The following is a 15,520-nucleotide window of genomic DNA, read 5'->3' as shown; positions in this document are numbered from 1 at the left end:
TAGCTATTTGCTCACCTATAATGTTGTTTTTTGTTAATTTTTAATAATAGTAATCAAAAAGTGTAAATATTAAAGTTTAACAGATTGATTTATGAAAATAGCGTAATGCACGCATTTTTTATAATTTAAATTATTCTTCAACCAAAATAATGACTCCTTGTCTTGTTACAGTACTTTATATTATACCTGAATGCAACTCTTTTTCTTTTCTTTAAAATATTCCTGTTTTCTTTTTTCTCTTGTCATCCCAGACGCTAACATAATACCACAATAGTAAATATCTGTAGCGCGCTCGGCGCGGCGCCGGCGGTATGTCGGTTGCAGTGTGTTAAAATAGACATGTTCTAAGATGTAATGGCTATTATGAAAGAAATTTGAGATTTAAAAGTAGTCAAAGAATTTTAAATTAAATGAACTCTGAACAAAATAAGTTAATAAGAATTAGGCAATATAAAATTTTTAAGATCATATAAATTATGTTCTAAACCTTTAACTATTAAATTAACAATAAGGGCGTAATATAATTTTAATTAAGTATATTTTTTAAAGGATAAGCAAGTGAACAAATTAGTTTTTTAATAATTTTAAAATTATCAGTTGTTTTTACTTTAAGATACTATATTGCTACGCATTTTAGTTAACTTAATATATTATAGCTTTTTAAAGAAACAATATAATAATAAATAGATAGATCAACAATTTTACTAATATTTTAATTAAACCCGATTAATAGACGGAATATATATATATATATATATATATTTTTAATACTTTTCAATCCTTGAGAAAAATGAAATACAAATTAAGTCTTGCAGGATTAACTTCCACAATTTTGCTCTGTTTGAGTTCATATATATTAATGGATTATATTTCATTAATGAAGGTAGAGGCTGCAGGAGCTATTCCAAAATTATTAAAAAGGAACAGTAGGAGCTATAACCTTAAAAATGACAATAGTGATGATGACTTATCTTCCGTTCCACAAGAAAGAAGGTGTAATCATTTAGGTAAGTTGAAGAATAATTTAAATTATAAAAAATGCGTGCATTACGCTATTTTCATAAATCAATCTGTTAAACTTTAATATTTACACTTTTTGATTACTATTATTAAAAATTAACAAAAAACAACATTATAGGTGAGCAAATAGCTAAAAAAAACAGAGTTTTAAGAGAATTTAAAAGGTTATTTGCTTGTTTAAAAGACTTTGATAGCAGAAAATATTTATCCATACACGACAAGAATATGGAGGTTTCAAAGAAATGTGCTAGATATGGAATTAAAATAGCAGAATATGTTAAAAGGCCAACATTAGACTGCATATTTTGTTTTAAGGAAATAGTAACTGAATTGATTAAAGAAAGTGAAGAAATTAAGGAGTTATTAAACACCCAAAGTATGACCTCAACAGCGTACCTTTATACACTGATAATATTTGAAGAGAAATACATAAGACAAGAAATTTCCCAAATAGCCGAAAGCGTTTCTGATAAAATGTGGTTCAAAGCATATTCTGACTCAAGAGAATTTTGCAGAATTATTGCAATTATATATCATTTTTGGAATAGGGTCGTAAGAGACACTATTTGGCCATATATAATATTCGGTAGTAACAACTACCTATCAAGGTTTACAATTGAATACGGTAAGTTTAAAGTAATAATAAATAAATAAATTGATTATTTTCATACATAATTTTAAATGCTACCTTATTATAACAACACAATCCTTATAAATATCAGAGTGCCCGTACTCTAAAACTCAAATTCAAGGAATTGAGATTGAGGAAGACAAAGAGTTAACATCAATCCTTGAATTACCATTGGTTTTCACATAGTAGACAAACATTTAATTCTTCCATGCGTTATGATCATATTATCATTTCCATCCATGGTTTTAATGATGGCATAACCATTTTCGTCAATTCCAAGAAATATTCCCATGGAATTACGTTCATTTAATAACTTATTTTCCATTATGTTAACTATTTTTCCTTTGTACAAAATTCTTTCATTTATTTCATCCAAAATTAATTTTTTGAAAGATAAATTATTGGAATTATTTCTGTCCGAAGAAACAGAAGCATTGTAATTGTTTAAATAGTTAAAACTTATTGCAGATTCACTAATGATGTGGCCCCATTCATTTTTATCTGACCATAAAATATCACTATTTTGAGTAAGCTTAGTAATGCATTTTATTACATTAAAATGCATTCTTTCTGATATATTATCTAAAACAATTTCGGATTTATCTAATTTACTTTCTAGTAATAATGAAGTTGCAGGACATTCAACATGAATAGGTATTTCGTTTTCTTCATGCAATATATTTACACCTATTCCGACTACAAAAGGCTCGTATTTAATACCATTAAAATGATAGATTTTATCCAATTTCTTGCAAATAATACCACCTATTTTTTTATCGTTTACAAATATATCATTTACCCACTTTATTTTTGCGTTCATAATTCCAAATTCCTCTAGTAATTTACATACTAATAGCGACAAACTTAATATGTAAAATCCTATGTTTTTAATGGACAAATTTAATTCGGAGTTATCACTGTAATTTAAAGGCCTAAGAACTATGTACGTTAGATTCAGGTTTTTCCCCTCTAATGTGTACCATTTCCGTGGCAACCCTGTTTTAGAGTCCTCAGAACCAATTCCAGATGTCATTTGATGTGCTGTAACTAATGTACACAAATTCGGTGAAAGTTTATTTTCGCTCACCAGCTTGTCAATATTATCGTAGGCCCAAGTTTGGGTAGAACCTATTTTATTGAATTTACATATATAGAGAGGAAGCTCTTTATGTTTGTATTCAAAATCAGGAATTTCAAATGATTTGTCGCTCATATTTTTCTTGATTTAAAATACAAAAGAAGGCAAACAATAAGTACTTTTTTTAACAAACTTATATACAGATAATCTATATGTCATTTATTAAATAACAATCTTGAATTGAGATTTATTGCCTTTAATCTCAATATTTGTTATTGGTTAATAAAGTGAATGACAACTAAAAATTAAACTAAAATCGACTCTTTAGTGCATCAAAACTATAAACATTCCAGTAAACATATCAACTTCCTTTTCTATTTCTATAATTTTTTATTTGTAAACTATTTACTCAAGCATATGTTATACAAATGTAATAATTCACATATTGGCGCCACTTTGGGAATACATGCCAAAAATATTAGTGATGAACTGTAATCAATCATTAGCAAGTATAAAATTGTTTTTTTTGTACTTTAAACAGAAAAGTACTGTATTTAACTGTTAAATAGTGAGTATAAGGTATTTATTTTTATTTTATGTTTTATTATTGGAGTTACTTCAGTTTATTCTTCTAAATTTTGGGAATAAAAGCAAGTGGGTAAATATAGTTATTCAAGGTAAATGTCTTATTAGTAAAGTTAGAAAAAGGCGAGAATAAATAATTGAAAATACAGTATAAACGAATTAATCGTATTGCTTCATTCATCGAAGTGAATCAAGTAGTATAGAAATTAGGCAAAATGACTGAAACTGACACTTTGAGTCATTTTGATTCAAAATGGAAGCCAATAGTAAAAATTTGCAATAACAGTTATGGAAGAACAGATTGTCAAAATGACTATTCAATAGTACGTGGAACATTTGTGTTTAACGGTTTTGGAATAGCATGTGGTACCGATAAAGGCGAGATATTTATAAACGAGACTGAAACAGGAAAAAGATTAATGTCTCTTGAAAAGAAAGATTTATATGAAATAAAGAGAAAAGCATCACACGTGTTGTTAAATGAAATGGATATAGGAGTGAACGACATAAGAAGTGATGAAAATGGCAACTATTTAATTGTGTGTTTTTCAACGGGACATTGTTATATATATGATTTGAGAATAGGTTTAAATAGTAAGAATGTAAAAATAAACGACTTGTGTATCTCCAACTTCAATGAAATACGTAAAGGACCATGTACATGCACTGCAATACCGTATAATTGGGAGTATAATTATGTATACATAGGTGGATATGATGGTTACATTAAAAGTTGGGATTTAAGAAAGGAAAATGAATATGTAACACATGTCCTTGCACATGAGGGGCCATTGACTAGTATTGAAATATCGCCAAATTCATGTTTTAAAAATATAGATGACAACGGTTTAAATGGGGTTTTGTCTTCAACATCTTTTGATGGAAAGATAAGAATGTGGAAATTAAATGATTTGAAATTACTCAAAACGTTCTCTGGGCCTAATGGTTCAGAATGTACGTTACATTCAACATTTTCAAAGGAAATTGATTTTAACGGTAGTTACAATCTATTTTGCATTGGAAATAAATCATCATGTGTTTGGAGAATAAATAAAGATGAAAGTACAGAGAAAATCAACATAGTTAACTGGAATATTGATAAACTTGATGATAACCAACTCCCTTTCAGCTCAAACAATAATATATTAATACCAAAATATACAGGATTTTCAGAAGTACATAATGATACGTATATAATTCCAAGAATAATCCCTGATACTAACTCTGAATTAAATGTAAATCCATTTGGAAGCAGCGACGCTATTGTATTCAATGCAAATGCCATTTATAATGGGAAAAAACACATTAATGTCAAAAATAGTTGTTCTTTTATTGGTAATGCAAGTAATACAGACTCAATTATAACTTCAGTTTCTGTTTTTTCAAGAAACAACTATAATTCCAGTTATTTAAATAATGACCTCTTATTAACTACTTCAAGCTATCCTAATCCCTCTTGTGTTATTTGGTGCAATAATACTAAATAATTTCTCTATTTATGTTGCAGGGTTATATTTTCTCCTTACTTATTTCTCTTTTTTCCTTCACCAATTTACTTAATTACCAGTTTTTAACTTAAACACGCATGATTTCACTCTTTCTCAAAATACAAGGTGAATTTATCACATTAAGGTGCACTTAGTTTTATATAACTTTAAGTGCCACAAAAGTAAGTTGTTTATAAAACCTATTAAATTAATAACATTAATTACAAAAATTGGTCAAAATCTAACTTAAAAAGAAGATATAGTTAGTAGCTGTCTCGTATTTACCTATCTATCTCATTTCAAGTTAAAGTGTTGTCACATGTCTAGATATATTTATATAATGATTTATGTGAATAAAGTACTAGAATTTACCCAAATTAATTGATTAAATAAGAATAAATTACATAAAAACACTATTTAAATGATTATCTAAGACGACGTGCCTCTCTTTCAGTTTCCAATAGTGCTAATATGTCACCCTCCCTAACTGGGCCTCTGACATTACGAATTAAAGATCTTCCTGCTAGATCAGATTCGCCAGACATAAATTGTACACGAACTTGAATAACACCGCCGCGAGAACCTGTACGTCCAAGAACTTTCTCAACCTTGGCTAATTTAGGTGCAGAGTCCTAAAAATCGGAGTTAATGAATATGAAAATTTAAATACAATATGGTTATTCGCTTCCTCAAATTTAAATATTAAAAACTACAATCACGCCTACTTCTTATTTTATGTTTAAATAAATGACACCTTCATTACAACCAGAATCAGATTCAATAACTCAAGTATACAAATAACCATCCCCGTCTGAAAAACTTACCATTATTAAATTAATGTATCTTCACTGAATGTAAAATTCTTCGAAAAAATCACAGAATTTAAGAAAATTAGAGTTGAAATAATCAACAGAGTGAATTTTCCCTTCCCTTGTACCAAAAAAAAAAGGGGCAACCTTAATTCAACATTCATTTTTATTATAATAACTGTTAGACGTGACTTTTTTTAAGACGCCAAACTACTGCTTAATTTATAATAATTATTATTATACCAAAGTATTTAATTTATTATTTAACTTTGACATTCACATTACATATTGCTACTATTTTTGTATTAATATTATAACACTTTCTTACATCCCCGCCTTGCATTTTAGTTCTCAAACTTTGCACCACTTGTACCTATATTTATTTTATACAAGCTAGAGGAAGCAGTTGGCGCCTATTTCTGCCTACAACTTCGAAGTAATGGCGGGCAAGACGGAGACTATAATGTAGCGTGACAGTAATATAAATACTGTCTTAAGTGCATGCAATGGAATAACGCACATACATAATTAAGATGAAATTAAAAAGTTAGAGTTAGAAATAGAGAAACAAGCATTGCTTACACTTATAGTTTGTATATTGCTGTTAATGGAGCATAAAGCCTGAAAATAGGAGCACAGATATAAGGTTTGTAGAGTTATTTATTTTACATGAACAGATAAATGTATTACTTAATATTATTATAAACTAAGGTTGCACCTGCATGCTATGTCTTTAAATTCAGGTAATAGAACCCACTCGTTATCATTAATGAAAATGCTATTTCCCTCAATAACATTGTATAAATTATTTTTTATTTTTGGTGTTTGTAAATTGTAAGTCATTGCAATATTATTTTTTAAATTTCCTTCAAAAAACTCGTTGCTGTTAGAAAGTTCGTTATTAGGGCTATTAATACAGGTACTTATATCAGTACTAGTATTCATATTACAAAATACTTTATTGCTGTTTAACTGGTTAAATACGTCAAAGTCAGAATTGAAGTTTTTAAAGTAGTCTGTTGTTGAACTATTGTTTGTACATTCGCTCTCAACCTCACTATTGAATTCACTCTTTAATTCCTTTATTTTCAGGTTTATATAGTCAATCTGACGGATATTTTTCTTCAACTGTATTGTCAGTGTTTCTATATTTGTTTTTATTTGTGATTTTTTTTTTTCTAGTAAGTTAACAATTTTCTCATTGTATTCAATGTTATCCTTTTCATCTCCTTTATGACTCTCCAAGTGGGAATACGAAAGTGAAAAATTTGATTTTGAAGATGAATCATTTGTGTTAGTTAAACAATTTCTGTTCTTTGCATTTATACTGCTTATCTTTGGTATACTAAATTCTGTATTTGTATTGTTTCCTTGTTCTTTATTTCTACCTACATTTATTGGGGTTTGGAAGGAAGACAATGTCAAAGGAGTGTTATGGTTACTAAAGTCACTTAAATTGCTTATTTTTGACAAGTTTATTTTGTTTATTAACAATTTTCTATTGTCAATACCAATTCTTGGTGTTTTTATTTTTGAAATTGAGACTAATGCCTTGCTTGATGCAGGTGAAACCCCAAATAAACTTGTCATTATTCAATATAAGTTTGCTGTTCACAGTTATTTTATGGCAACCTTGTTGAATAATCAAGTAATGTAAACTCTATTATTTATAATTACCTATTAGTTTATATAACCTAGTAATATCCCTTTTTCATATGTTACATTCTTTATTATTTAAAGTACATTTTTTCAATCCATATTATGCACACACCATTTAAAGCCTCTTAATTTTGTGATCCCCATTTTATATACACACACTTTAAAAGAATCATTTCAGAAGAAATTTAAACCATTATATATAATTTATTTTTAATAATATTTATCATTGTAAAACTGAACTTTTTCACTATCTAAATTTAAAATGTGTTTCATGTAATTACGGTTGTCTTTTACATTTAATTCAAAGTTTTACCAATATATTCTGATTTTAGAATTACCATTCGCAAAACTTTTTTATACTAAACAAAAAATAGATTATTTCAGGACATTTTTCAATTTGTTCAATCAAGCTATATTTTTACATTATTGCTACTGTTAATGTCCAGACCTCTGTGTTTTTCCTATTTAAACCTTGAACCCACTCCTTTATTTTCAATTGAAGTTCACGATTTAGGACATTAGAATAATTTTATGTGATCAGAATGAATTGAATCTAATATATGATTTAGATTGGACATTACTTCGCAGATATATACATTTTAAACAAATAAATAAGTTGGTGTAATTTAAATGTACATGCTTGGTTTTGCGGTTAAAACTGCACTTTTATGTGCATTACTGATTAATTTAAATTTTTGTTTGTCAATAAGTAATATTTTTAATTTGAACAACAAAGTTAAATACTCAAAGTTTGCAATTTTAGTGGATGTTAATTCAACAAGTGAAACAAATATTAAGGCCTCAAAAGCATATTTTCTTGTTGAATCCTCAAAATTCTGGTCTTTAAACAACACAAATACTCAAGTAATGACAAAGTCCCCCACGAATGAACCCGATTATATCGTTGTAAACGCTCCTTCAATCGGAATAGAAGGCCTTGTCTTCATTAAAATTAAAAATAAGTACGACAAACATATATATTCAAATAAAGTTTCTTCATTTATTTTCTACACCCTAGAGTGTACAAAACTTGGAAAAAATCAAGGATGGATACTCAAAAAGTCAAATGTTGACATCGCGTTCGGATTCCCATTGGACGAAACTGTTGCATCTACAAATTACTGTCTGGACAATTCCCATCCCCATCAAGTGTCCAAATGGTTTAATTCGGTTAATTTTCAAATTAAAGATATGGCGATCTCTCAGTTGTGGTTTTCTTGACTATTTTCACTCTTTTCATTCCAAGTAATTACAACGTGAGTGTTTCTTTTTGCCTAAATTGGAAATGGGTAATTAACTACAACATGTTATCTCTCCAACAAAGGATTCACTTATCTTGCACTCAAATACTAACAGAATTTATATTTTGTTATTTTTCCTAAAAAAAATAAAGACCAATTATACAGTTAAACATTTAAAAGCATCACTAAGTCAAAAATACAATGCCTCGCAATTACTATGCGCCTTTAGTTGTATGTAAATATTGTATAATGCACACCCTTTGTGCATAAAAGAACTGTTCTTGTTTCATTCATTATAATTACACTAATTACTGGTTATTGATTAACAATAAATTGACTCTTAAAAAGTAAATAAGGAAGAAGTGAAAAAGAAGAATTCAAACTATTTATCAGATCCAGATTCAGAAAACACATGAATATCACTCAAGTAAAAACTACTCCCAGGTAATCAAAACTAAATAAATTAACCACATTACTTATATAAAGTCTATAGATATACATTTATAAGTTTATCTTTTTTTGTTGCATGCCGGTATTACATACTTCTGCCTTTCTTATAAATAACATTGCACACATTCCCGCCTAAGGTTATTGCATCCGTTCAGGCCATTACAAAAGCTGTTTGATAAATATTAAAATTTGATTGTGATAATGGTTGTATATGTAGAAATAAACTACACTATTTCGCAAATTTTCTGAGGTTGAATAAATTGTCTGCTTTATTTTCACTCTGGGACTAAAATAGTGCATTTTTTCCTTTATAATATTAGTTTTTATTTAAATAAATCGCAAAAGGTGATATTGCAACTATCAGAGTACACCTACACAAGGTTTTTCTAAGACAATCAGATTAAATTGTACTTTTTACTTTTATATATGCTGAGGTTAGTTAAGATTATAGTAAATAACGGAAATGAAAGGCGAAGATGAGATAGGTATTTCGTGTACCGAGCATTCTGAGCAAATAAAACTGCTTGAACAGAAGATAAACAGGCTCGAAAAGCTGGTAAAATCCAGGGATGAAGCTTTGAATGAGATGTATGAGCTTGAGAAAAGCAAAAACGAGGAAATAAAATCGCTTAAGGAACGTATTAAACAAGACGGGTCAGAATGCACAAAGCTTAAAAATTGTATTAAAACGCTTAATGATGAGATAGGAATACTTAACGACAAGATAGCAGAGTTAGAGCAACAAAGTATAAGTAATCTTAAGCAAAAACAAAATGCTATGAGTTCATCTCCTTCTCCCCAAACAGTTGAAAATTTACTTACGGATAAGGAGTCTTTGTATAAAGAAATAGCCAATTTAAGACTACAGATTTCGCAATTAGAGGAAGGTCTTGTTGAAAAGAGTAATGAATTATCATCACTAAGTGAAAGATACCAAGAATTAGAATCAGAAAAAAACGAAATAATTAATAATAGCACAAAAGAAAAAAATAGCAGTGATTTAATTATTCAAGATAATAAAAGTAAAATATCTGAATATGAGTCTAGAATAGATACTCTGGAGAATGAATTTAGAATTCTAAAACGCGATTGTTTAGACCTAGTTGGAATAATTTCTATATTATATTCAACTTCAAGAATAAATAACCAGAAAAACGACGGCAATCATTCTATTCATGAGGATAAACTTATAGATATTGAGACAGTGAATGATGTTGTTAGCTCAATCAAGCTTTCTGAGGAGACAAAGCTTTTTATTAACTCTGAATTTAAAAACAAAGACAATGGGGATTTTTGTGACAAGAATTACACCGAGTTACTGTTGTTCAGCGAAAATATTATTAATAAAATAGTTGAGAATCACATAATTACCAAGGAAAAACAAGATAAAAGTGAAGATAAGTGCGATATTAATACTTTTAATTCATATGAAAATGGCATTAAGTACTACCTAAATCAGTCTTTTTTAGACCCTATTTCAGTTTCTAACAGTTTAAATGTTGAAAAAGACCTTATAAATAATCAAATTTTGTATGAATACAGTTACATAATGAAACTGATAAACATTTTGCTGATTGAATATGAAAAAAAGTCAACTAATAATATGTTTAGTTTGTTTAAGATCTTTTCAGATTATTACTATTACTCTATTATTAACTTTGATATAAATAGAGTTGATATAAACCTAGATCAATATACTTTTATCGAGAAAATACTATATTTGGTTCTTAAATCTACATCGGAAAGTGATTTTGAATATATACTGACCCAAATTAATGATTTATTCATTTCTATTAACAGTACAAGAAACGAACCAATTAAGTTGGATATTCAAGATCAAGATGAAGTTAGGAGTGAAGACAGTAATTTTTGTGGAAACAACTGTAGTAATAATAATAATAATGGAACTTCAGTAAAAAACTACATTTTGCCACTATTTAAATTTAATTTTGGATTTGGTTGGACAATAACACATTTACTAAGTCATTCTAATAAAATAGAAGTTATACAGCTGCTTCTTGAACAATTAGATCTTGAGGATAAAACAAATGTAGTAAACAAAATTTCAAATTCTGGTTTTATTCCACTCACATTTTCTGTATTAAACAACAATTTATTACTCACAGAAATGTTTTTGTCATTAGGAAGTGACACGCAAATACAAGATCATAGAAGAAATACACTTTTACATTTAACATCAAATCCTGAGCTTCAAGAAGTACTTATAAGAAGACGTACAAAGTTAATGATTAAAAATTCATCTGGTCAATTGCCTGAAATAGTTCAAGATGAGCCAGAACTGACAAAATACACTATTGATGAGTACGATCAGTACAACGATGGTCTCAGTGATAGCACAAGCAGAAATCCATTAAAAATAGTAAATGACAAAAGTAGTAGCATATTCATTTCAGGGACTCCGAAAACCAATAGATCCCTAAGTTGTCAACTTTTAGAAACAGAGGATATAGATAACAAAGTTATTCTTTCAATGTGGATAAGTGGAGATGAGCCCAATTTATCATGTAGAGACGATTTTTGTGTATTCTCAACACCTGAGTTTGAGAACTCTTATCCTAATTCAAACGAATCCTCTATTTGGAGTATTCTTGGATTTAAGAACAACAACAAGACTATATCAAACATATACAAAGGAAAAAATGGTGATCACGCTGCAATGGAGGATAATTATGACCGTTTAGATGAAATGTGTTTAACACTAAATGAAAAGAAGAAAGGAATTTGGAGTGATATAATAATAAACTATACTGCAAGAGGACTTGAAAAATCTTGTTTTCCGCCACCACTTGACTGTCCAACAAATTTATTTAGACAAATACTTGTTTTAACATCAGAAAGATTTGCTTTATTTCAATATTCCCCCCTTAAGTTGTTGCAGTCGTCACCAATCACTGAAGTTGAAGAAATTATTGTTCCTAAAAACTCTAATGTTCTGCTTATTCTCAAAGTTGACGGATGGGATGACATTCTTATTGAATTAAATCGCAGGAGTGAATTCATTAGAGAGTTTACCACTGCATACAGAACAGTAACAACACCGCCTGAAATATTATTATCTCACGTATTTAATGAAACAAGTGATGAGTTAAACACTTTTGTTGAGAATAAAATAGAGAAAACCAATTCGTTTTGGTTTGGATTTATGGGTTCAAATAACAATAATAATAATAATAATGATCATAATCACCATCATCAGAGCAATAAAAAATCAAATAATCTTTCTCCTGCAAGAGAAAGTGCGTTTCAGAATATTATTGCTGCCTATGGTGAAACTCCATCTATAATTACAGAGCCAGACAACTTGATTGGATTATTTAATTCTGATAACCAGTATTCGCTTGTACTTGCTATTATAAATAAAACGTCATTCATGCTTTTACCACATAGAAATACAAGTATACTTATATCAAGACCAACATATCACTTTGGTTTTCTTGGAATTTGCATTAATCCACCTCTAGCTCTTAAAAATCCACTATTATCAAAAAATAAAAATATATCAAATTCACCGGATCAAAGAGAAGGTATAAATGAGAATAGGCTTTGGCAAGAACGATTTTTTGTGTTAAGATCTGACGGGATTCTAACTTGGTGTCATCATCCAAATGACGAAACCCCATGTGAAAATATTCCTGTTAGACTTGTTAGACAAATACGCGTTTTCAATTTATCTACAAGTACTGAAAATGAAATTATTCCTTGCTTTGCACTTGACTTCACTAAAAACAGTGTTCCTTCATCACTTATTCTCAACTCTGAATCTTCCGAAACGAGAGACAAATGGGTTGAAAAGATTCACAATGTCAGAAGCATTATATCTGAATTAAATGATAATAATCAGTAAAATGGTCTTTCTTTATGAACACACTTATATTTAAAATTTTACTAAGTCTAATTTATATTAATTAAATTTATGTATAAAATTATTTGATTTTTCTGTCTTTTTACAGGATTGTCCTTTAAATCACGTTTGAGATCCACACATGCCATTTTTTAATTTTTGTTTTTTTCAGTTACCTATTACAATTTATTTTGATATAAATTAAAATTGTGTGTTAGTTTTCTCAGAACATAAACTGAATGCTTTTAAACTTAATGTTCAATTAATTACATCTTTACTCCAAATAGCGTTGACTCGCACGACCTTTACGATCCTCTTTACTTAACTTTTCTCTACATCATATATTCAATATTAAAAGGTCACTTAAAGGTATTTTATACACTCAAATGAAATATTAAATTATAACTCAGCCTATAGCTATAAAAGAATACCGTTGATCCATTAACGAAAGTAGGGAGATACAAAACAAAGTTCATAGTAAATTTTGATTTTATTTAACTACTTAAAAACGCATATATGTATTTTGTTACTATAGTTTCAAATGGAAGAACCTAATAGTCGTCATTGTAGTTACCTTCATCATCAGAAATTAAATCTCCTGTCACAGAAACTGCATAACAACCAGGAGTAAAATTATTAAGACGATTATATCTAGCAACCCATGATTGATTCGGCTTTAGAATAGTAATCATTCTAAAATAAATTCAAATTTAAATAAATGTCAAGAAAAGTAACGATAAATAACTTTTAATATATTAAAACGTACCCTTTAAAGGACATTGTTGTGGAAGAATTTACCTTCTGGCGATCATATTCCATAGCCAAATGAGTACAGTTTGGACAACCACTCTCAAAAAACTGCTGATCACTTAAAATAATTTTGCAAGACAAGCACGATCTTAATCTCAAAACATAATTTTCTTTTGTAGTTACACTATTTGTTTTTGGATCTTTAATTTGTACTACTTTCTTTGTTCCTATTTATACAAAGTAAAAATTTCAAAGCAGAAACAATATTGATGAAAGGTTTTAAAATTAATTATAGTAAGTTGTAAACAAAACCTATTCCCCCTTTAAAGTTTAACTTACCCACTGGAACTGCAAAAACCGTCTCTTCTTCCTCCATTTAGTCGTGTCAGGTGTTTAACTCTTTACGTCTAAAACTGTTTTTTCTTAATTAATCAATATGCCGAAGAGCAACAGAATAAATATGCAACTTATATTCCAAACATGAAAAAAAAGTAATTAACCACCTTTTTAGCAGTTCTTACCAACATCCACTAGTTCATTGAGAGCGAATACTATTGAAAAACATAGGTAAAAGCGATACTTTACCGCGTAATGGTTAATACATTAAAATTCACATTTTATAGCAAACTATAGTAGGTAGCGAAGGATGAAAAGAGAGTGAACGGGGAGGCGATAAGTACTATATGGATAAAACATTACTATTTAATATGTGTGTATCTAAAATTGTTTGTATGTTTACTAAGTATGAAGATATTATTAAATAAATAAATTGCTTAATAGGCGCCAAACATCAGATTCTTCAATGATAAAAACTAACGTTATACAAGTAAAAGGGGGAAAAGCAACGGAACTCCGGGTTATTAATAAAAAAACAGCAGGAATCAGTGGATAACAAAGTATATTCTGCTTCATTTTAATGATTTAAATTAAGTGTGATTTTACTTTGATCCAAGTTTGAGAAAGCACTTTTTTTAGAAACTGGAGAAAGTTCTGTGTATGAAAAATAAAAATGGCGAACGAATTGGAAAGCGAGTGCTTAAGGTCTTCTCTTAAGTTTGTTTTACAGGATAGAGTCACGAAAGACGATTTCTACAGCAAGAAGGTTTTTGAGTTAAGTAGAAAAATACAGTCTGCAATGATATTAAATATGAAAATATTTAGAAATGAGAGGTTAAAGGACTTAGATGAGTCGTACAAATTATCCAAGGAAGAAATGATAGAAAATTCTGTTCTAAGAATTGTTAAGGGAGTTAAAAGTTTAAAAAAGGTCTCATTCGACAAATATGGTGACGTTGAACTGTGGAGAATCCAAAAACGGAATTCAAAGTACGAGGAGATGAAAGACCTTGGTAACTTTAACAGAAATAATAACTCTAGAAGAGAAGGTGTTGTTACTGGAATGAGAAAACTTATTAAATTTGACAGAGACAAATATAATGAGCAAATGACAGCTTTAAGCAGAAACCCTGCTGAATTTGAAAAGCTCAGAACTTCACATGTTCCTGCTGAAGAAGACAAGAATGCTCTAATAAAAGAGTATTTGAGGCATCAGAGGAGGAAACCCTTATTCGATTCACTGGACAACCATGATGGTGATGTTTATCACATTAGTAGAGAAAACAAAAAATATAACACTAAGCTAGACAGAGCTTTTGGTGAGTATACCGAGGAAATAAAACAAAACTTAGAAAGGGGCACTGCTATATAAACCGAAAGCAAGTAATCATATTAACAATTGTAATAACAGAGTTAAACAAATGAATAAAATCAAAATAATGGTTGTTTATTTACCTAATTGGTGAAGACTTTTTAAATTGGTCATTCATTGGCTATCATTTTTTTGTATTATTATGTGTAATTTACGTTATTTCATGTATAAAAATACATCTTACCGCCAAATGTGTCTTATATGAATTTAATTATGTCCGACAAATATTATGTGTATGAA

At 28.9% G+C, this 15,520-nt stretch overlaps 9 protein-coding genes across 9 annotated transcripts; 5 read left to right on the top strand and 4 right to left on the bottom strand.

The window, feature by feature from the left end:
* Positions 1 to 790: 790 nt before the first annotated feature.
* On the top strand, positions 791 to 1,674 carry FG386_002492 (uncharacterized protein; the record flags this gene model as incomplete). The annotated part of the gene is made up of 2 exons (XM_067341854.1): positions 791 to 1,007; positions 1,139 to 1,674. 2 exons carry the CDS (start codon positions 791 to 793, stop codon positions 1,672 to 1,674), a joined length of 753 nt encoding a protein of 250 aa, XP_067197962.1.
* Positions 1,675 to 1,829: 155 nt separating this feature from the next.
* FG386_002491 (biotin-acetyl-CoA carboxylase ligase) lies at positions 1,830 to 2,864 on the bottom strand (the record flags this gene model as incomplete). Its single annotated transcript, XM_067341853.1, has 1 exon — positions 1,830 to 2,864. The coding sequence occupies one exon, from the start codon at positions 2,862 to 2,864 to the stop codon at positions 1,830 to 1,832; it is 1,035 nt and encodes a 344-aa protein (XP_067197961.1).
* A 665-nt stretch (positions 2,865 to 3,529) lies between these two features.
* FG386_002490 (WD-40 repeat protein) lies at positions 3,530 to 4,801 on the top strand (the record flags this gene model as incomplete). The annotated part of the gene is made up of 1 exon (XM_067341852.1): positions 3,530 to 4,801. The coding sequence occupies one exon, from the start codon at positions 3,530 to 3,532 to the stop codon at positions 4,799 to 4,801; it is 1,272 nt and encodes a 423-aa protein (XP_067197960.1).
* A 425-nt stretch (positions 4,802 to 5,226) lies between these two features.
* Positions 5,227 to 5,628, bottom strand: FG386_002489 (uncharacterized protein; the record flags this gene model as incomplete). The annotated part of the gene is made up of 2 exons (XM_067341851.1): positions 5,227 to 5,433; positions 5,626 to 5,628. 2 exons carry the CDS (start codon positions 5,626 to 5,628, stop codon positions 5,227 to 5,229), a joined length of 210 nt encoding a protein of 69 aa, XP_067197959.1.
* A 681-nt stretch (positions 5,629 to 6,309) lies between these two features.
* FG386_002487 (uncharacterized protein) lies at positions 6,310 to 7,200 on the bottom strand (the record flags this gene model as incomplete). Its single annotated transcript, XM_067341849.1, has 1 exon — positions 6,310 to 7,200. The coding sequence occupies one exon, from the start codon at positions 7,198 to 7,200 to the stop codon at positions 6,310 to 6,312; it is 891 nt and encodes a 296-aa protein (XP_067197957.1).
* A 699-nt stretch (positions 7,201 to 7,899) lies between these two features.
* Positions 7,900 to 8,490, top strand: FG386_002486 (uncharacterized protein; the record flags this gene model as incomplete). The annotated part of the gene is made up of 1 exon (XM_067341848.1): positions 7,900 to 8,490. The coding sequence occupies one exon, from the start codon at positions 7,900 to 7,902 to the stop codon at positions 8,488 to 8,490; it is 591 nt and encodes a 196-aa protein (XP_067197956.1).
* Positions 8,491 to 9,423: 933 nt separating this feature from the next.
* On the top strand, positions 9,424 to 12,825 carry FG386_002485 (pleckstrin homology (PH) domain containing protein; the record flags this gene model as incomplete). The annotated part of the gene is made up of 1 exon (XM_067341847.1): positions 9,424 to 12,825. The coding sequence occupies one exon, from the start codon at positions 9,424 to 9,426 to the stop codon at positions 12,823 to 12,825; it is 3,402 nt and encodes a 1,133-aa protein (XP_067197955.1).
* Positions 12,826 to 13,373: 548 nt separating this feature from the next.
* Positions 13,374 to 13,948, bottom strand: FG386_002484 (uncharacterized protein; the record flags this gene model as incomplete). Its single annotated transcript, XM_067341846.1, has 3 exons — positions 13,374 to 13,515; positions 13,589 to 13,799; positions 13,912 to 13,948. The coding sequence occupies 3 exons, from the start codon at positions 13,946 to 13,948 to the stop codon at positions 13,374 to 13,376; spliced, it is 390 nt and encodes a 129-aa protein (XP_067197954.1).
* A 633-nt stretch (positions 13,949 to 14,581) lies between these two features.
* On the top strand, positions 14,582 to 15,280 carry FG386_002483 (uncharacterized protein; the record flags this gene model as incomplete). Its single annotated transcript, XM_067341845.1, has 1 exon — positions 14,582 to 15,280. The coding sequence occupies one exon, from the start codon at positions 14,582 to 14,584 to the stop codon at positions 15,278 to 15,280; it is 699 nt and encodes a 232-aa protein (XP_067197953.1).
* Positions 15,281 to 15,520: the final 240 nt, after the last annotated feature.

Source organism: Cryptosporidium ryanae (genome assembly GCF_009792415.1).
Source record: "Cryptosporidium ryanae isolate 45019 chromosome Unknown contig_43, whole genome shotgun sequence".
Classification (NCBI taxonomy): domain Eukaryota; phylum Apicomplexa; class Conoidasida; order Eucoccidiorida; family Cryptosporidiidae; genus Cryptosporidium; species Cryptosporidium ryanae.
The sequence above is the reverse complement of the archived record's forward strand: the minus strand, read 5'-3'. Positions and strand labels throughout refer to the sequence as shown.